Below are 21,955 nucleotides of genomic sequence, written 5' to 3'. Positions count from 1 at the left end.
CAGGCGGAAGGTTACACTGACAGATCCCAGAGGTTTGTGCGGACTCGCTGCTGCGGAGCTGAAGTTTGTCATCGATGTCCAGTAACCAGCCTGTTATTGGCATCCTTCTGCGTGCAAAACCTTCCCCGGTGACTGGACAGGTTGGCATCGGTGCACCCTGGACAACATGGGTAAGAGCTCAATCATGTTGTGTGTGTGTACATCTGATTGCGACGCCTGGCTAATCAGGTGGTTATATGTCTAGTCTTGGGCTAACGAAGGGTTTGTCAGTGGAACCCAACGATGTGATACGGATAGCTGGTGAATGCGTTTGACAGTCTTTCATCGAATTGTTTGTTTCTCAGAAAATCCGTCCAGAGTCTATTTGGCGCATATTACCCGATAACGGTGTGTCCAGTCAGGACATGACATATGTCACCATAAGCGCAATGTTAAGGCGGTATATTTTCTCTTAACCCTGCGGATGAATATGTTTTACCTAGTCGTGATGCGGTCCGGTTCACTCGTGGCAGTGATGACGAATCCAATGAAATGACTTTAGATAGATTAGAGCGTCACCTACAGGCGACTGTAAGAATGTGACTTTGAAATACATAACAAATATAGTAACGTTTTCTTTTGAAGATATGTTTGGGAAAAGTATACAATCAGGGTTTTTTATATTATTATATTGTAATAATAATAATAAGCATAATCATTTTGTTGTTATTATTAATATTAATAATAATTTGTTCTAATTTGTCATATTTTAGCTCTGTTCCCAATATTTTTCAGATTTAATTTTAAAATGATTTTTCTTCTTCTTCTTCTTTAATATGAAACAGATCGGACTTTGCCAGTTCCACTCCCTTTTGTGTATTGACATAGTTCACACCTGTTCTTATCAGATATTTGCTCTCAGCATTCATATATATTCCCCGTGTGGTCTCTTTTTCCTCCAAGCCCAGGTCCTCTACCAGAGGCCTGGGAGCTTGGGGGTTCTGCGCTGTACAATAGGCCAGGATGAATGATGTGTGTGAGTGATTGTATGGTGGTGGTCAGAGGGTCCGTTGGCGCAGACGTGTGTAGTCGCGAAAGCGCTTCTGACAGTCTCCCCCAGGGGAACTGAAGCTACAAACGTAGCTTACTACCACAGAGTAGTCTCATGTAAAGCGCTTTGTGACCATGTCTGTGAAAGGCGCTATATAAATAAAGATCTTCTTCTTCTTCTTCTTCTTCTTCTTCTTCTGTATCTTTGCTTTACCCAGAACTGCATTTTTCTGGTCTGGGATGTCTGATGTATTTCCTGGGATGTGCTGTAGCCACTTCTCCAGTTTGAGTTATTGCCCCAAGTGCTCCAATGACCATGGGCACCACTGATACCTTTACCCTCCAGGTCTTCAGCAGCTCGTCTCGAGTTTCTCGTGTTCATTTTTTCCTGATATTGCAATCACTTGGTATTGCTATGTCAACCACAACAGCTTTCCTCTGCTCTTGGTCCACCACTACAATGTCCGGTTGGTTTGCCTTTACCATTGTGGAAGTCCCACAGGGTCTTGGCTCGGTCATTCTCTACCACCTTTGGAAGTGTTTCCCACTTTGACCTTGGGGTTTCCAGCCCATACTCTGCACAGATGTTCCTGTACACTGTGACAGCCCTGCAGTTATGTTAACTACACCTGAGGTCTTGTCTGGTGTGATAGATCGGGGCTCTATTGCTCTGGGCCTCGAGGCCTGCTCCTGTGAGTGCCTTTGTGCTGTCCTTCAGTCTTGCTCTTTCTAGCCATTGGTAGGATTTCTTCATATCTGCCACTTTAGTTATGTTTCGGTGGTACATCCCATGTAGGGGCTTGTCCTCCCATGACGGAACCTCCAGCACCTCATGTCTGAGACAGTGAGCATGTTAATGTTATGTTATCTGGGGCGAGTTGGACTACTCAAATGTTTGAAGATAGCACAATAATAGGCATATTTGATATAATGATATGTCTGGAAAGATATGGTAATTTTAATGTCGGACTTTGCCCACTAGAGAGCACTAGTCAACTAGTTTCTTCACCAGCAGTTTGACATTGACAGAGTAATGCAATATAAATGGCCATTTTAAACAACACAATTGATAGTTTACTTCATACTCCCAATCAAAATGTTGCTCATTTTAAAGGCTTAACTTTCCGTCACTGTGAAACTGTGAGATCAATAGAAGAAAATATTGTTTTGTAGCATGTCTGAAGCTACAAGATCATTTAAAGAATGGTCGTTTTACATTTAAAAAAAATGCGTAACTGCCTCGTCCCATGTCTCCTGATGTCCCACTTCACCTTAATTCATTTAATATTTGATTAAAATAATTTCCATTCAATATTATGACAAAAGACGCTACTTGGCCCCATGTTCTCGGTAAAGATCAGCGCGTTTGTTTCCCACAATTCAGTTCGTCGCTCCCCCTTGATGTCAGCTGGGCTCGTGCGTCTCAGCGCGCGCACGGAGCGCCACGGCTGCTTTTGGGTTCGCGGCATGGTCGGCTGCGGAACGAGGATGTTCAATGCTGCAGCCATGTGAACGCCTGTTTTTGTGCAGGTTTTCTTTTTATTTGAGTCCATCGAGGTCCAGGCGGAGCTCCGGGCTCTTAAATTGTGTTGTTGATGGTGAGCCGCGTTGTTGTTGTGCTCCATCTCTCCGTGCGGAATACACCTGGATTGGACTCAGAACGAGCACATTTTGTGGGTGCTTTCACTTTTCACCGGCAGTGGACCGTACTATGTCCAGACGAAAACAAACCAACCCATTCAAAGTAAACTGTAGGTATTCCAGTTGTATTGTTCAATGTCAGTAGTGTTTGTTATAGCCTGGATCAAGGAATGCCTGTAATTATTAGCAATTAATATACTTGCCGTGAGAGGGATCTAAATCTGAGTTTAGGTGTGAGCCTGGTCAATTCTCCACATTGCTACACAGAAATGGGCCAGCTTAACATGTAGCCAATACAATGTCAAACGTCACAGTTTATTTTCTCTATGGAGATGTTTCCCACTGTGTTGTAGAAGTTGCACTGAGCAGTGCTTGAGACCTCTGACTTCCCCCCTGAGTGTAAGTGCACTTCTGAGCTCTATGACACTGAGCACTCTTAAAGGAATTGCCCATGTCTAATCTTCTCTAAATGTCTGTTTGCTGGGACTCTGTATTCTAAACATAGTTAGTTTTAAATGGTGTGGATATACATCTTGGTCTTACAAATGCGGTAATCCCCACAGGCTAATGAGCTCATTTACCACTGCGCTTCACACTAGATTACTCAAAGTGAAGGGAAAATCCACGGGACGTCCCACAAAGTAGTGTTGGCAGCCAGTTTTTATGCATTTTACAACTTGAGACAATATTCTTTGAGATGCAATTCTAATTTCAGGATAAGGTGCTATGTTTGTGTTGTCTCTTCTGTTCCCTTCCTGCTCCCTCAGTTGGGGTCAAACCAGACAGACAGCGGGACAGTCCAGACAGGCTTGACACTCACACAAAAAAACTCCCAAGGCATTCCAGACAGTGCCACAACAGCACTGTCTGCCTAATTGTAGAAACGCTCCAGAAACTTAGTAGTGGGACTGCGGGAAATGAGGAAAAAACTTTGAAACAGAAGAAATACTTTTTTTAACTTAATAATTAACTTTGTTGTGTAAACACCATACAACGGATTATTGTCGGTGACGTAATAGTTTAGGGCTGCTACAGATTCAATATTATTGAATTTACCTAATTACTAAATTAGAGGAATTAGTTGTGTAACAATCTTCATCTGGACTATACAAGCTCTAACACAATATGACAAACAAGGATTGTGCTTCACAGCTAGAAGGTCCCGGGTTCGATCCCCGGACAGGCCTGTCTGTGTGCATGTTCTGTGTAGGTTTCCTCCAGGTACTCCGGTTTCCCCTACTACTAAAAACGTGTACAATAGTGCAGGATGATTGAGTTTCAGGGTACGTTTGGGGGACGAGTCAACAGATGGAAATGACAATCGGCTGTGGTGTGTTTCCATGCATGCGTTCTATGTTCATTAACATGTCCCGACCAAATAAACAAATAGGTCTCATAATCTATTTATGTATCTGTAAATTTGCTTTAAAAGTTTCTGTTATTACTTTTCTACTTTTTCTGATCTCTTTCATAATAAATAAAAACAAATCACTTGATTAATCGAAAAACCAAGTGCTGACGAGTTGGTCTGCACAATACATTTACATACAGTACTTTATTACAACTTGAGGGGCGTTTTTTCAGTAGTAATTTGTGCTGAAATGTATTTAGGTCCTAAAGTTCACTCATAGAGGGTATGCTCATGTTAAATCTACACAGAACAGCAGCAAATTATGTGGACTTTCCACTCAATCCACTGCTGTTGCCATGATGGAATTCTAACTGCTATGCTGTCGGTATGTTATGACATCACACGCATAACCTCTATTGCAAACACAGTGCAGGGATCTGTACCAGCAGTACACTCTATTCATTCATACCTGCAAAATATTAATCCATACTTTTATTGATTTAAAGAAATAGTTCACCGTGCTTCCATACTGTGATATGTTCTTACCTGAGCTTAGAAGAGTTGATACGTACCTGTCTGGTCTTTGGGGTGCCCGTGGAAGAGCGTGGTAGCTTCTAACTTCACCCCGTTTGGAGCTATAGGAATATACTAGGAGAGGCCAATGCTAACAACATCTTTGTTTTTTTGCGTGACTGAGGGCACACAGTTCTTCCATACTGTGATATGTTCTTACCTGAGCTTAGAAGAGTTGATACGTACCTGTCTGGTCTTTGTGGGTGCCCGTGGAAGAGCGTGGTAGCTTCCAACTTCACCCCGTTTGGAGCTATAGGAATATACTAGGAGAGGCCAATGCTAACAACATCTTTGTTTTTTTGCGTGACTGAGGGCACACAGTTCTTCCATACTGTGATATGTTCTTACCTGAGCTTAGAAGAGTTGATACGTACCTGTCTGGTCTTTGTGGGTGCCCGTGGAAGAGCGTGGTAGCTTCTAACTTCACCCCGTTTGGAGCTATAGGAATACATTGGGAGGAGCCCAATGCTAACAACATCTTTGCTCTTTTTGCGGGACTGAGGACACGCACAATGACCAGACAGGTAAGCACCAACTCGTCTAAGATCAGAAAAACAGTGAGCTATTCCTTTAAATAAACATTTGTCATTTCTTCTTTAGCCACTTTTCATGTTAATCGTCAGTATTCAAGTTCTGTCACGAACAAAATCTTATATTCCCCAAAACATCAACATTTTTTAATTTCTAGTAGAAATGATAAACATGTCAAATATGCAAATGAAGCACTTTACAAAGTAGGAGAGACAGGTGAAATTCTCAAACTTTTCATACCAAGTACCATCACTTAAAATACTTGACATTCGAAGTACCACCAGGCCCTGATCAAGATTAAATTGGACTAAATTATATCTGGTCTTAACAAGAATAAAGGCTAAACGCATAAACATTCAAGAAGTGCAGGTAACCTTGAGTACCACCTGAAGACGCCCGAGTGCTATCTGTGCCATATGTTAGTGAACCGCTGCTCCAGCTCATTTAGCATTGTTGGGTGCCCAGTTAATCCGAGTGAGATTGATCTGGTGTCTGGCCTGTCGCTGTGTGTTGATGGAGGGGCCCCAGTGCTTCCTGCAGATTCAGACACTGTTGTCTGTCTGTCTGTCTGCTGCGTGTGTGTTTTTGAAAGGGATGGTGGCTGTGAGCAGGAGGAGGGAACCCCATTGCGTGGTGTTTGAGCCGAGTTTGTGCAGTCTATCTTTTGTGTGTTTTGTATTGTGCCCCCCATATACGTTCCCTCCCCACTCCTTCTTGTGGCTGATGAGTTTCTTTCTTTGTCTAGATCCAGTCAGACACTGCGTCACCTCCTGCCTACAGACTCTCACTCAGACCACAGACAGATAACATCACAGTGGCAGAGACTGGGGAGGAGCGAGGAGGGACAGATGTACAGACACTTACTGGGGGGATGGGGAGCGCTCACATCAATCATTGGCCGGGCGTCGTGAAGCCATGTTGGGGTAGTTCATAGTTCAATTGTTGCTCTCCCAATGTGAGCAAGTGAGTGAGAAACACACTGGATTCACACACAAACTCCTGTGCATTGACAAATTACAGTTTTCTGGAGTCCAATGAAAAACAGACTTTCCTGGTGAAATAGAGCAAAGAAAAAATAATCATGGCAGTGCAGCTGTTCAGATATGCTATTATGTAGTTGAAATTGAAAGTACTGAACCAGTGAGCTTACTATTAAACTGGTTTAGTTGTCCTTGCCAGCATTACTTTATGTCTCTCCTCATGATTCATTGTTTATAATTTAATTCTGGGTAGCTACACAGGTAGCAAGTCTATTATATATTATATATATATATATTATATATTTTTGTCTTGAATTTTCCACAAGAAAAGTCACTCTGTAAATTCTGTTTCGGCTTCTACAGGATTAAAGTGAATATTTGTTTTATGAATAAAATAAACAGTTGTACAGCTACTACATTGTTTAGAAAGGTGTCTATTTCAGTCATTAAACAGTCATGAACACATGTATGATTGACTATGAATTCTGTATTTGAGTAATTTCTCATGATTATTTTATGTGCATTTGTATATGAAGTAACTTATACTGGTCCTTATAACTTAACATAAAGTATGAACACATTCATACAGCAATGTGTTTTTTGAAAGCCGTTGAATGTCCTTCTTAGACTGGATTAAATGTTATAATAATCGTACAGAGGTAAATGAGCCACATATGGGCTGTCACTGTGTGAAGCTTTATCCTCCCCAGAGATGGGGGTATGATATGGCAGTATCAGTTCTGTGCTTGAGCAGGGAGGACAGAGGGTGAGCCAGGCTGTTTCTCTGTGTGGGTGGTTCTGAGAGAGTGAGGAGAGAGGCAGTTTGCTTGTGCAAAGAAAGTGCAGGCTTCTCCTGTGGGACTGCAGTATGGCTGTCAAACACATGTAGTATCTGGGAGCAGAGGGGGCTGGGATGATGAAGCTTACCATCCACTTTTCTCTTAATGCAGAAAATGTTGTGCATTAGTAGCAGCAGAGATGAGGTGTCTCTTTGTGTAGTGACAAGGATGGATCGGTGAAGGACAGGACAGCATGTGTTGGCTGTTTTTGAGATTAAATCAGAGAAGCTGTTTTGGTTTGGACATGTTAGAGGGGGAGGGATAGTGTTTATACTTTGCAAATTAAAGAGAAAGTTCGACTAAGACCAAAAAGGACATATATGGGAAAGAGATTGGCATCTATAATGCTGAATCAACGCGTGATATTTTAAGCATGTTATAAGGTTGTGTTTTGTTTTGTGCATGTTTGAGAAATTTGCCCATTCACTTCGTCTCCTGAAGAGCTCTCAACGCTGTTTCACCAGCTGAGGTCATGAGGTGGTGCACCTCTATATAGGCTTGTCACGATGACAAATTCTCAGGCGTATCAATGACTGTAAACGTTTGTTCTAAAAGTGCATCATCATATCCTTAAATACACACAAGCTGCGATAAACATGAAATATAATGTAACTCAATTTGCATCAGTTAGAAATCAAAGTTTTACAAAGAAAAAATAGGGTGAAATGCTAATTAATGTATAGATGATAAATATCGAGCCCAAAAATATATTGTTTATCTGTTATTTATTGAACTATAAGTTGATATAGTAATTATCGTGACAGCCTAACCTCCATATTGTGGCCAAACACATAAACCTTATCATTTCAGCGTTTCCCTTGAGTCGTTGTATGGCTGGGCAATATGGCAAAGAGCAATTTTATTACTCATAGAGATGTGATGAGTTTTTTTATACAATTTAAAATAATAATTTCTTTTACTACTGTATTTCATGGAGCGGGTGTTTCAAAATATTTCTTTCCTCTTTAGTACAATTTAAAGTTCAAACTCTACCAAGTCAACTAGTCAGGGCAGCTGGGTGGGGACTTGTTGATTGGGGGCTTCCACCCACTCTCAACGGGCCACTATACACTCTGGCTTTTTAACACCACCTCACTAGATAGGGTATACAAATTGGACATGTCATTGATCTAATATTGATAACAAATAGTGGATAGTAATGACAACAAGGAAGTGGCAAGATGGCAGAATATTATAATATGACTATAATATGAAATCGGACATTCATCCACTGATAATGACAAGAATGACAATTGTTATGATAAATAACAATAACTACTAATTACATTTATTACTATTTTAGATTGGCATGCTGTGTTAATGATATGAAATGGTAAAACCTCCTTGTTTGCAGTGTTAATTTCATCGACTAAAATATTTAGTCTTAATTTTAGTCAAAGTTATATTTTTGACGACTAAAACTAAACTAAAAGATTTTCATGAGAATAAAACTATGACTAAAATGTCCAGATATTTTAGTCGACTAAAATAAGACTAAATAAAAATGAAAAGGAGAGACTAAAATCATCCAAAGTTCTATTGACCGTCTGAAAGAGCCTCAGATCATGTAAATTCTCTGCCAAAGGATCAGCTCTGAGCTTTGTTCATGTGGAGCAGCTCCATGAAGCAGAGGAACAAGATTAAACATGATTATAATGAATATTATAAATGCAAAGTCGACTAAATTCGTCTTAAATTTAGTCGACTAAATTTACTTGAAATTTTAGTCGACTAAAACTAGACTAAAATTGAAGATATTTTTTTGACTAAAACTAGACTAAAATCGAATTACATTTTCGTCAAAAGACTAAGACTAAAACTAAACTAAAATATGTTGTCAAAATTAACACTGCTTGTTTGCCAGTGCTGCAAAAGTCTGTTGATTGTATGTTGACAATTGTAACAACAGTAGGATAAAACTTAACTCACAAATACATATAGGTATATATTTGTGTTCTGAAACTGATATAGTTTACTCAAAAAGGATTGTATTGTGTTTATTTAATGTAAATGTAAAAGTAATGTATAACTGTAGCATCATGAATTGCAAATGTAATGTACATGAACAAGGGGTCGGCACTTATAAGCTTTTGCCTCAGTCTACTCCCTTTGAGCTTCCATTAGCTGTATGATCCTGAAACTCTGGAGAAAGAGAAAATGTTAATTGCTCAAATAAACTACACAAACAAACAAAAAAATAAATAAACTGTTGCTGACACAGGACTGTCGATTACAAAGCACAATGTCACTGATTGATACTGACAATAGATTTGTCTTATATATATTGTCTTATATTAAGTTATTAAACAATGTTAAGTGCCCAAAAGTATTTCAAAATGCTTCATTAATGCTCTGTGTGCTTGACTCTAGGGCCATTTCACCCAACAGGCATGACGGGTCTCCACCACAGCATCAGTATGGACAGCAGGGAGGACTTCACTGAAGAGAGTGAAAGCTGCAGCACCAACTCCCAGGAGCTCCAGGGTCAGGACAGCCTCTCAGGTACTGAACCCATCCGCGGGACACACTCACGGGGCATCCTGGGACTGAGGGGCGTTGGTGAGAGTAAGCCCTGCTCTGTGCTCTGTTGTGTGTCTGTATTGATAGGTCTGTGTTTGCCTCCATAGAAGACAGTGATAGTGAGCCAGACAACCACGGGGAAGATTTGTCCTCCAACACCTCGGCTGACGACTCTATGAGCACCCAGAGAACCCAGTGTCGCCTGCAAGGAGCAGGAGTCAAAGAGGTCAGACTGCCTACACTGTACACATTTATCTTGGGGCAAAATTGAGCCGACAAAAGTTAATCAGCTGTGGGTGTAAATCATGAGCAATATCCATTCAACAAAGGGGGCGAACTACTTTGTAAATCAGTTGTGGTGGTCCTGTTTGTCCCGCTGTAGAAGGTGGGTGTTTATATAATGTAAAAGTATAATGTGCTTTTTGTTTTTTTTAGGAGAACGAGGAAGGGGGAGACCAAAGCAACTTCAACTGTCCACTCTGCTCACTGGACTTCAACAGTCCCGAGAAACTCATCTCTCATGTCTACCAGGTGAGATCAGCGGGGTCCGAGCACGGCCTTAACGGAGTGAATGCAGTCATCGAAAGCCTCTAAAGCTTCATGTGCAGGTGTGCTTTTGTTATGCCGTAGTTCAAACTGGTAATCTTTTCATCTGGTTTATCTCAAACAGCATACAAGCATGATGAGCAACAATAAGAGTTATGTTTGTCCCGTGTGTGGGCGGGCCCTGAGTTCGCCTGGTTCTTTGGGGAGGCACCTTCTCATCCACTCAGAGGATCGGCTGTCCAACTGTGCCGTCTGCGGCGCACGCTTCACTGACACCAACAACTTCAACAGGTGTGGCACATTTCCCCCCCCCCAAAAAACCTGTAAACACAAGTATAGCAAGACAGATGTATTGCATTTGTTGTTTTTGATGTTGACAAATATGGTGTGCTCTTAGTCAGGGATTAGAAAAGTTGTGGAGCATTGTAACAAAAACACAATTATTGGAATTAACTGAATGAATTATTTACTTAAATACAGAAATAAAAAGGCCTAGTGCAATCTGCAAACATTCAAAGACACACTGAAAACATGTTAGATGTACAGTACATGCATGTGGATATATAGGTGAAACTTGGAAAATTAGAAATATCGTTCATCAGTTCATTTATTTCTGTAATTCAACTTAAAATGTGACACAATATAAGATATAGACTCATTACATGCAAAGTGACATATGTCAAGCCTTTGTTATAACTTTGATGATTATGGCAGTCCAAAATATTCAAATTTTATGAGATTTTTAATTTGGGGTTTTTACAAGCTGAGCCATAATAATCAAAATGCTAACCAATAAAGGCTATACATATCTCAATTTGCATGTAGTGAGTCTATCATATATTAGTTTCACAGTTTAAGTTGAATAACAGAAATGAATGCACTTTTTAACGATATTCTAATTTTCCAAGTTTCACCTGTATAACTCATCTCATCGCGTAACATCATTTTACAATCCTACTTTTACAGGGAGAAGCTGAGAGATGTTCTTGACACAAGCAGGCTGGAAGTGAGTGGAGTGTGCTCTCTGTCTCTCTGCGGCAGTCCCCTGGCCAGCCCCAGCCCGGTGGGACGATCCTGTCATGGCCTGAGTCCTGCTTCGTGTCCACTTCCTCAGGCTTCCCGGGATCAGGACCCCAGTCTGTGTCAGGGTGCAGGCCACATCTCCAGCCAGTGCCAAGATCCCAGGTCATGTGCAGGCTCGGACCAGCCCTACCCCTCACTGTCCGACAGTCTGCTCTCTGAAGGGCCATCGCTGGCATCGATCCCTGAAGTTCTAAACTCCTCTTCCTCTGGCCTCCCCCCTATCCCAGATATTCTCAGTCCAATGCCCGTTTATCCGGCGGGAGTGCTGCTGGTGTGCAACAGCTGCGTGGCCTATCAACAGTTGGTAGAATCTCAGTCGCCAATGAGAAAGTGGGCGTTACGAAGAAAGAACGAACCTGTGGAAGCTCGAATGCAGCGCCTGGAGCGAGAAAGGACAGCCAAGAAGAACAAACGGGCGTGTGAGTCAGAGGAGGAGAGGGAGATACGGAGGCTTAGGGATCGTGAAGCTAAACGCATGCAACGAATGCAAGAGACAGAAGAGCAGCGTGCACGGAGACTGCAGAGAGACAGGGAGGCCATGAGGAACAAGAGAGCAAATGAGACCCCTGAAAAAAGACAGGCTCGATTGATCCGTGAGCGAGAGGCGAAGAGGGTGAAACGGCGACTGGAGAAGATTGACCCAGCTCTGAGAACACAGATAGAGCATGATCCAGCGGCGATGGCTGCGCTCACAGCAGACATGAGTCTCTTCCAGTTTCCCTGCGCCATGCCCGTTCCATCCATGGATAATGGTCTGTTCATGAAGTTGCCCTGATCAGGCCATTTCATCATGACTAAAGTCTGCCCTCCAGCACGTCATCCTGATCACTAAACCATTCCCAGCTGGATGCACAAACTGCTTTGTTCTTCAGAGCAAATGACTTTCTAATTATTTATTACAGTTAAAACCTAGGGCACTAGGTTGAATGTTTTATGTTGAATGGCATATTAGCATGTTGTAAAGAGATTTTTCCGCTGAGCAAGAAAAAGAAGACAGGTACTTGTTGAACAACTATTGGTCTTTTGGGGAAACAAATATTTTGCACATCTGTGATGGGACTGGTCTCATTACTCTGGTGAGCTCGGTTTGCCCAATGGTTTGGGTTTACTGGTAGCTTACTATACCTCTTTTTAAGCTGCCAACTTGGATTCAACATGAAAGACTACCTACCTCAGCTGGCACCATGAGAGTGCCCCCAGTCCTGTGGCTTACTGTTACAACTCCAGGCTTCTCTCAGTACTGTACAATTGTACAATGATGCAGGTTGTTACACTTGTTACAAGGCACTTTTTTGTACAAAGGTGTTCTTTTCTCAAAAATCCACTATCCAGGTTTATTTATGGTCTATCACATGCACTGTCATTGTTAAAATTGATTAAAACCTGAGTTATTTTTAGTTACACTCTTATCTGAGCATTTGCCAATATTCTATTTAATTTGTTTTACAGAGCTTTCATTGGAGCATTCATGAAAACTCAATATGTGCTGCTTTAACTGTTGTTTTACTGAACAATCTGTCTATTACCTCATGTCTTTGGAACAGTGTGGTCACGGGGCACAAGTATTTGAAAACAGGTGTAGTTGTGAAAAACGTTTTTTCCTCCACGTGGAAATATCATATTGTTAACATGTTATTGTATGCAATTTTGTAGCATCTCATGTCCTGCAGATCTGCTGTATTCAACCAGGAGAAGTTTGTTGTATGAGGGCCTTACATTTACTCATGTACGTACATTGTTTACCTCTGGGACCATAGTTGTGTAAGAAGCTGCACATGAACATGAGGGCATTTTAGTCGGTCTCATTTGTCTTATTGCAGCACATGTTTATGTGAAGACGTTGTTTTGTTACTGATATTTCTCTCTTCTCATCATATCACTCTTCAAATTACCATTGTGGTTCTCGTTACCTCACCTGTTCTTCTAGAACTCGACAGCCAAGCACTGGTTTTTAAGTCACTCCTGTGTTGATGATCCAGTTGTTTGCAAATCCACACGCATGCTTTTCGTCAGAGCGTCAACCACTATGCAACATACAAGATATAAATTATTTATTATCAAATAGTACCACCAGAGAACTATGCAGGATACAAATTTGTAAAATACTGTCAAAAGTTGAAATTCTCAGGCAATGTACCTCAATTAAGAAGGCTATGAACTTTTGACATTTTGGTCCATAGAACCAAATCATTTTCCTCGTGCTATGGACAGTTGAGGGCAGTAGGGTGTATATTTACTCCTTATTTCACACAAATACACAGGGTCTCACTGCCAATCTCTTCATAACATACTAAAATCAAGGCAGCATTCAACAGCATGGCATTTGTCCACACTACGAATACTGGGTATTCTTTGAGCTTGATTTTATTTCATGGTTGCAGTGACACTTTTTGTTCTACAATTTTGGGTCCTTAACGTTTTGATTATTTGCCCGACACATGAGAGAATTACCTTTTTGCTCTTCTCTATGACAATTAGAGAACATGAAGCTTTGGGGTCTAAAAAAAATAAAAGGTTCTAGCTTTTTTGTTTAAAGCTGTAACAAACTATATGTAAACGCTGCATGATGTAAAACTACATTTCTCAAAGGCTCAGTATGGGTATGTTTTACTGTTTATATGCCTGTCTACTTTTATAATAAAACATGTTTCAACACTGGCCTTAAAAATTCAGGAGTTTTTAAATGTTTACAGAAAGATCCTAAGGCCAAATGAACGTGTTAATTTGAAGTTCAATAAAACTTCAAACTAAGTCCAGTTGTATTGTTTTAAACCTACAAGATTAAAGCTCGATTACATAGACGTAGAGGTGAATGTGGAAATAAACATTGATTCATTTCCCTAAAAGTCACTGTTCTCACTTACGCCACACATTAGATGAATGACAACTCACATGAAATTGTTTATATTTATTTTGTATATATTTATATGTATATATATATATATTATGTTGTGTTTACTTAACAAACATGATAAATGTAATGTCTCCAAGTTAGCAGTAACAATAAAAATACAATATCTTTGTGTCCTTAAAGTACATAGAATTAAAACAGCAAAACAAAACCACCCTAAGTAGTTCACAGAGGTACAAATATACAGTACAAATCTATTTAAAAGGGTACAAATAAAAAAGCAACAAAATAGAGATATTAATGCTTTGTTAAAAGGTGTGGGATTTGCTAAGGGAGCACTTTGGGTAGACAACTCTAAGGCTTGAGATTAAGATCAATACCTATTGGTACAACAGTACAATAAAGTCACATACAAAATTCATACAACCTGGGTTATACTTGAGGATTGACTGTTACATGTATTTCCTTGCATAAATATTTTAGGCTTTTTTTTCTTTCTTTATTATTCTTTATTGATAGTCACATCACCCAAAAGCAGTGTCACCTTGTGCCAAAAACTGTTCAATCTGAAATGACAGATTTCATTAAAACTTCAGGCATTACCAATTGCCTGATTTAGCTGAAAATGAGTGTATTAGATTTACCTTTGCAGGACAGAATAATTCCCAAACTAACATCACAACTACATAACCACCAACAGAGAACTTTCTACTTAAGCCCCATCTGTTTAAAAAACGTATAATGGACATGAAAGCATTAGGTTTATGTATGGCAAACTGCATATTGTGCAAGAAAACTACTGAGTCTGCATTTGGGCACTGGCTTCTGTTGGTGCACCTGAAAGTGCTAAGAAAAACGCAGTGAACAATCTGGCTCTTCTGAAAAAGGGAACACATTTTTCCACCATCACACGTTGTACAAAGCAGAAATTTAAGGCATTATCAACAGCATTAGCAAAGCCAACTACAACTATACAAAAAATACATGTATCTACACACACACACACACTTGTGATTTTCTTCGTGTGCTTTACATTGAGACTTCAATTTACCGACACTAAAAAGGGGCCATTAGTGCAATTATTACAGTAGGATACTGTCAGTGTTTAAAATAGAACCCATTTTAAGAGCTGTGACAACTGAGCAATTGAAAAGGCTAGTCTTAGCAAATGTGTTCGTTTCAGACGTATTAAGAGGTATAGTCACTAGTGGCACTTCCTGCACCAATTCTATCCCTAAAAATGCATATTGACCAACAACACACCAGTGAAGCGGCTCAAAGCCAAACGAGCAAATTGAATTACATTTGGTTCCAACAGCTTACTGCTTTACCAGTAAATACCAAGCCATTATGAATATTAGACCACCTTCAAAACAGCAAAACAAAAACATTTGCATTTCAATAAAAAAAAGCTAAGAATCCTATTACCAGACATCAGTGTTAGGAAGACTGCATATAGCAGTCTTTCTGTCTTTTCTTCAGATATTGAAGATATCAATACTGAGTTTACTGCATAGAAATAGCAGACAGTTCTGTTTTTTTTCATCTGTGCATTGCTTACAGCATTACGACTTATGGCAAACTTCCAAGTGTGTTTCCTGAAAGAGTGAAATTCGTATTTTGTAAAATGGGCAGTTTGAGTGAATTATGGAAGTAGAACCTTTATGATATTGTGGTGAAAATGGCCAACACTTTACACGAGTACACATGTAGCAGTGAGAGTGACCTGAGTTCAAACAGGCAGTCATCACACAAGCATAGAGCGTATCTGGCACCATTACACATGCGACCACAGCACATTAATATTGCGAAAATGAATGAAATGGGAATGTTTGCATGTGGAATGCAGTCTGATTTGAATGATCTAATTGCACTTATCTTTTTTGGATTTTTATGACATGACTGTCAAGCTGCAGAAAATGCAGCATTCTGCTTTGCAAATTGTAAACAGCTTTTAAGCAAGTAAAGTTTCTCTTACCACACATTTCCCTTCATTTAAATGAAAAACATCTCAAGTGTGATTTACAAGGTCAGTGTGAAATCAATGAGCAACATTATCTATGTGCAACATAAGACAATCATTAGTGCCTCCAGTTCACCATTATTATGTTGTAGGAGCAAGGATCACATTTAAAAAGTAGATGTTATTCAACAACATAATTAGGAAAGATGTTAAAAAATGATCAACTAGATTCAACATAATGGTTGCTGAATGATCCTAATCTGCCCGGTCCCAGAAGGTAATATGTAAAGCAACAAACTAAGACAAGGACTACTGTGGTCTATTGCTATAAGTGTCCCTCCCGGGCATTTCTTTGCTCTGAAACCTTTTGGCAACAGTAACACCAGCCTCAATCCCAGAGTGAACGCAACGTCCCTGCTTTGACACTTCTATGGCCAGTTTATACATGGAGCATTTGGTAAAGAAGCCACTGTTTTATAACTAATCACACATTGACTTACTCAAACCCAATTGACAAACACTCAACCGTAAGTGCCAAAATCAAAACATTCAATGGAATGTAGACCGTGTATAGGACTTTATCAATAAGTACTGAGTGGCTTTTTCAAACTAAAATCAATATTGATTGTAGAACAAAGAGAAGACAATAATTACTATTTAAAATGGATAAACAGTATTATAGCATTTCTGCTGACACCAGAATGTCAAACACAAAGACTCAAAATCGGCAACATTGCTGCAGAGGAAGAAATATTGGTGATGATATCCAAATGAAATTTCAGCATTAAAAAAAATAGAAATCGCTGTTTGGTCCATAACGGTTTTCCAAAAACAGATTCACCTTACAGTTAATGCAATATTGTAATATGTAAAGCAGTGGTGTCAAGAAAGAGGACAGAAGATTAATGCCATGTCAAGCACTATAATGGCTACATACTAATGTGTGAAACCTTAGGTGGATGGACATCCACAGGTTTCCATCAAATCCTACCACCAGGGAAACATAAAACATTTTGTTTTATAGTCGTGCAAAACATCAAACATTCTGAGGCTACATCTGCTCTCTTTTTCCTTTTGCTCCGTGTCACATACACCTTTGTGGTGATAGATGCTACTTCCCTGCATTAGAGCGCCCCTCAATAGACAGTTTGACCTCCTGAGGGATGAAAGAGGGCCGTGCAGTGTTCATTGGAGGTTGTGGGTTATCATCTCCCTTCACACTGAATCTTTGGAGACTGGGAGAGGACCAGCGTCTCAGACTTGCTCCTGTCTGGCCCGCTGCTGTCCCCTCTGTGTGCAAGTAATAGCTGCTGTGGCTCCTTGAATGCTCAGCAGAAACTTTGCATGCTCTAACGGATGGTTCAATGTGTCCAACAAACTGTACACCATCCTCTCTATCAAGCGCATCTTTATCTCCCTCTTTCGGACTATCTCTGTGGATACGATCCATCCTAAAATGAGAATGGGGTCGGGCTTGTTGAACAGCTGGAGGTCCCATGAGCTGATGAGCAGGTCCAGGTTTATCTTGACTTTTACTCAGAGTAGTGACCTGTTGTTGTTGCGGGTGAAGTTGTTGCAGTTTTTTCTGCTGTTCCTGCTGCTGAAGAGTGATGGACACACAGACATCTCCTACTTGTAGATGATGGCAGGGTAAACCATACAGCTGAGCTGTGCGTTCAGGGCTACATGAAGACCAGCCCTGGCCGAAAACAAAGAAAGGGTGCTCAGGAGGGACATCTATGGTCACTTTGCTCTGCTGTTCTCCGACTGTAAAGTGAAGTGAAACAAGACCTGGTCTCTGCTGACTTGCATGGATGTTCACCACCATGCTGGAGTCGATCTTCAAGCCTCCGCTCAGCTCTGCACTTCGTACAAAATCCTGTGTCTGCAGGTCCTCTACTCGTTTAAGTTCCCCTGTAGCTAGCTGTATAATAGCCCCCTTCATAAAGTGTGATGGAGTGGAGGGTGTGGCGGGAGCCAAGGCTTTATTCACATGGGGGGGCTTATGGGTTGTGTTAGATTCCCCTGCAGATCTTTCAGGGAGGCACACTTTGGCAGAAGAATCTGAGGCTTTAAAGCAGTGGTTGGGCATGTCATTATTCACTTGTGCTGGGTAATGCTGTTGAGGTGTGTTCGATAGATGCTGAGCAGTGTACTCAAGAGGAATGAGCACTGGCTGACCATTGGCTATCACAACAGCATGTCCCGATGGCACAGGCTGCTGTTGGACACTGCACATTCTTGAGTCACTCACAGCTTGAGCTGGATGGAGTCCACGTCCACAAACACCTTCAGTGCTCTCAACATGGACATCTTTACTTCTTGGTGTGCTCTGAGAGAGATTCAAAGGAGCAAATGAGACCTCCTTCCGACTAACGTTAGACACAAAACGGCTGACCACTTGTTGCACCTGAAAAGTTGATACAAATGGATTTGATTATTCACAAATAAAGTTAAAACAGTTTACAAATATGTTGTTTACATTAGGATCATGTGTAAAATATTTCAATATTTATGGTTAAAGCAGAAGTATAAGTTGCAGAAAAAAATATTCTAACCTCCAAGTCACTGTCTGGCGTGCTCCGCTGGCTCTGTGATCCCCAGTCTCCAGGCCGACACGCCTGGAGTGGTTTTGTCTGGCTGTGCTCTTGTGCCGAGGAGCTGGATGTTAATTGTTGGAGATGTACTTCCCTGGATCTGTGACCTTTATCCCCTCCATTAATTTCTCGTTCGATCGTCTGATGGACACCGGAGACAGTAGAAGCCCGCACATCCTGAGGATGATAAAAGACAGGAGCTCCCCGAGATCCAAGCTCTGCTCCAGGCAGAATGGAGCCAAGATGTTGCTGAGGACCTTGCTCTGACTGCAGCATAAGCGAAACACCAGATGCTGGAACTTTAGCAAAAGTATGAGCAGCTACCTGTGGCTGAGGAGGGGGAGAAACAACACCTTCCTGCACAACTGAAGGGTATGGTACCAAATGGGACACAGCATGAGGCTGAGGAAGAGAGCCTGTGGGAGACACTAATGAGCCTGGAACAAAACCAGGAGGCAACGCATATGGTAAAGCATATGGGGAACTAACAAACTGAAGTGAGGAATGAGGAATTTGGGCATAGCCAAGGGGATGGGGATAGGGGAGACCAGGATGTTGCAGGAGAGGTGAGTGTACAGTATAAGCTGGAGAAATGTGGCTTAACACTGGATGAAGACTGGACTGCGAGTATGTGACAGATGGAAGCGCTACTTTGTAGAGCATACTGTACTGGTCAATGGGCACTGCTGGTAAACTATCAGAGCTCTCTGCACTGAAATGTAAAGCTGGCTGAGCTCGCAACCATTCTCCAGATTTGGCTCCTCCCTGAGCTTCAGTGTTTGCAGCTGAATTCTGAAATGAAACAACTTCATCCTCTCCAACAGCACTCCCACTTGCCCCTCCACCAGTCACTCCTGCCCCGCTGTTGGTAACGAGCAGATCCCTCTTCTTTGGAGGCAGGCTCTCCTGGTTGCGCTCCTGAGCTGGTTTCATTGCGCTCCTCCACAAACGAGTTGCGAGTAGAAACTGAGTTATTGTGCAGCTGAATAGCAGACACTTGCAAGCCAAGCTTGCACAGAGATGTGCTGCAATATCTCCTGGTTGTCGGCTGCCAAATTACCTAAGAACACACAAAAAGGTCGCACTTTTACTCTCTTACACGTAAACAAAAAATATATCCTTTGTAATAGGCAAACGACAATTATTTATTGCAGAATTAACTTCAGCGTGTCTGTCCTTAGCTGTTGGCCAACTTGGTGCACTTCTGATTAAATTAGATCAGAGGGACCACAGCGTGACACGTGCGCACAATAAAGCAGAAGAATAAACTCTTTTCATAGGAGTAGAATTACACACAGTTTCCTCTACCGTTTTATATAAATGTTATACCAGCTACCAGAGCCCAGTGCTAGTTAGCTACTTTAGCTAGAGTAGCTGCAACTCCCTCTCGGCATAGGATCTTCAGGCTAAAATGTAATCACAGGGAGCACAATATCCGCTTAAGTAATTTTCTCCGGAAACTTACCTCTAAATGTCATCGCGAATGGCTTTGGAGTAAATATTTCTCAATCTACTGCAGAACAAATGAACAAATCAAGGCTAAGAAGTCGAGCCCATTTGGGAGGCCAAGAGAGGCGCCCTTCAATGACGTCATCACCCTTATTCAATTTCCTGTTTTCACTCCATACATCAACCAACAACAACCAACGCACTTCATCCATTCACTGTATCGCTTCTCCTCCTTCTCCTCCTTCTTTATCCATGTGTGAACGACATTCTAAATAGGTCAATAAATAATAATAATAATATATATATATATAGGCTATATATATTTTTTTTTTTAAATGAACAGAACTACATAGTGAACGGTATTGGAATCTCTATGTCAAATATCAAAGATGGTTTAAAATGCTTTTGAAACTTATTTAGACGGATAACATCTGTGTAAGTAATAAATATCCATTTATTTCCGTGATGCAGCAAATAAATGTTGGCCAGAATTTTAACTGACCGGAAGTGACATAGGTAGAGGTAAATTTCCACAGCAGCCTGACTATGGTTTGACTCACTAATTTCCTATTGACATAACATGGTTGCACAGAAACCGTTTGAAATAGGTGCGTTTAAGATTAAGTTGGTGGCGGCCGAAGGCGGAGAAAGGCACCGCAGGGGCCACGAGACCAGACAGGAGCCTCAGATCACGCATCGTCTCGCGTTTGATAGAAATAATAATGCCTTACACTTGCATTGTGATTTACAAGCCTGTGTTACCAAGTTTCTCAAAGCCCTACACTGTCGTCATCATTCATTCATGCCATACTCGGTGGTAAGCTACTGTTGTAGTCACAGCTGCCCTGGGGTAGACTGACAGAAGCAAGGCAACCAGTCTGTGCCATCGGCCCCTCCGACCACCACCAACCACTCACTCACTCGGTGTTAGGGAATAAAACCAGCCTATTTTAAAGTTTGGGAGCATATCTGCTTTTTGTAAATTAGAAATAAAAAGCTGAAGCCTAAATCCATGATTGACAGGCTCTGGAGCAGTAAGGAGGCTCGTAGCCGGTCCGCCCCCACCTTTCTATCCTGGAACAGACTTTGTAGGAGGAGATTAAGCAGCCATGTTTATTCAAAGACCAGTCGGGATCTTGAATGGGGCTGAATGGAACCTGTTATCTCTTCTACTTTACATCTATGGGCAAAACTAAAAAAAGCGTGGTAATTTTTTTCATCAAAATCTTAAATGTAATTGTGTTACCTGTGTTTTAGCAAAAAATGTGTCTAATGAGTCATAAGTACTTTAAAGGCCTCGTCTCGGTTGTGCAACTGTGCAAACATAGATTCAAAAACACAAAATAATAAATAATAAATGAGCCTGGTTATTAGAACATTTATTGTCAATCTGTTTTCAGCAGTAAGCATAATCAGTGCACTACCTTAAATTCATTAGTTCAAAAACTCTAGTATGAAAAAATAGAGAAAAAAGGTATATCTTCCCAAAAGGCACTTGAACTGTACAGTTGAAACTGAAACATCACATAAAACGGAATAAATACAAATCATGTGAACAAACAATCACCGTTGACGACAGCGCCACAAATAGAGAGGAAGAGCAGTGATTAGTACCTTGTAGGCAAACATTTGGTCAAATTAAATTTTAAGTTATCAATAACGAATGAACGACAGGAATTGGAGCATTTCAAGACTTGATGTTGTAATAATTGCATAAAATGTTCATATTTATTCATTTGTAATAACTGACATTTAAGGTACATAAAAATAATCTTAAATTAGTAAGTAGTATCCTACTAACCGCCAAATCAAAATCACTTTCTAGTCCCTTAATATTCATTGAATACAACACTCCAACTCCATTCTAAATGTCTATGAAATTAAAATATTTTAAAATTATTTAAAAACTAAAACACATACATAACTGCTTACAGACAGGGCTTGATATTTACTCTACCTAAATTATGTTTCATTTTTGTCAACAAATATTTACTTTAGCCTA

At 40.7% G+C, this 21,955-nt stretch overlaps 2 protein-coding genes across 4 annotated transcripts; one reads left to right on the top strand and one right to left on the bottom strand.

Annotated features, from left to right (window-relative positions):
* The first annotated feature begins 21 nt into the window (after positions 1 to 21).
* Positions 22 to 12,953, top strand: znf821 (zinc finger protein 821). 3 transcript variants are annotated; one of them, XM_079555693.1, is made up of 6 exons: positions 22 to 170; positions 9,315 to 9,446; positions 9,572 to 9,690; positions 9,900 to 9,995; positions 10,135 to 10,301; positions 10,977 to 12,953. In XM_079555693.1, exons 1-6 carry the CDS (start codon positions 167 to 169, stop codon positions 11,866 to 11,868), a joined length of 1,410 nt encoding a protein of 469 aa, XP_079411819.1. In that variant the 5' UTR covers positions 22 to 166; the 3' UTR covers positions 11,869 to 12,953. The 3 variants fall into 3 exon arrangements, with proteins under 3 accessions (XP_079411819.1, XP_079411818.1, XP_079411820.1); XM_079555692.1 differs by lacking the exon at positions 22 to 170 and adding an exon at positions 2,485 to 2,780; XM_079555694.1 differs by lacking the exon at positions 22 to 170 and adding an exon at positions 2,487 to 2,780 and having other exon boundaries at positions 9,552 to 9,690.
* Positions 12,954 to 16,699: 3,746 nt separating this feature from the next.
* Positions 16,700 to 20,102, bottom strand: atxn1l (ataxin 1-like). The gene is made up of 3 exons (XM_079554880.1): positions 19,970 to 20,102; positions 18,466 to 19,564; positions 16,700 to 18,317 (listed from the first exon to the last, which is right to left on the bottom strand). Exons 2-3 carry the CDS (start codon positions 19,435 to 19,437, stop codon positions 17,019 to 17,021), a joined length of 2,271 nt encoding a protein of 756 aa, XP_079411006.1. The 5' UTR covers positions 19,438 to 19,564; positions 19,970 to 20,102; the 3' UTR covers positions 16,700 to 17,018.
* Positions 20,103 to 21,955: the final 1,853 nt, after the last annotated feature.

Source organism: Gobius niger (genome assembly GCF_951799975.1).
Source record: "Gobius niger genome assembly, chromosome: 4".
Classification (NCBI taxonomy): Eukaryota; Metazoa; Chordata; class Actinopteri; order Gobiiformes; family Gobiidae; genus Gobius; species Gobius niger.
Note: the sequence above shows the minus strand (reverse complement) of the source record. Positions and strands in the feature narration are given on the sequence as shown.

Bases quoted from the DNA above. Each gene is read 5' to 3' on its own strand.
- znf821 (XM_079555692.1), top strand. From the start codon at position 2,525: ATGCTGCAGCCATGTGAACGCCTGTTTTTGTGCAGGTTTTCTTTTTAT. The intron at 2,781-9,314 runs GTAGGTATTCCA...GCTTGACTCTAG, and splicing joins CAACCCATTCAAAGTAAACT to GGCCATTTCACCCAACAGGC. The intron at 9,996-10,134 runs GTGAGATCAGCG...TATCTCAAACAG, and splicing joins TCATCTCTCATGTCTACCAG to CATACAAGCATGATGAGCAA.
- atxn1l (XM_079554880.1), bottom strand. From the start codon at position 19,437: ATGAAACCAGCTCAGGAGCGCAACCAGGAGAGCCTGCCTCCAAAGAAG. The intron at 18,318-18,465 runs GTTAGAATATTT...TCAACTTTTCAG, and splicing joins CGCCAGACAGTGACTTGGAG to GTGCAACAAGTGGTCAGCCG.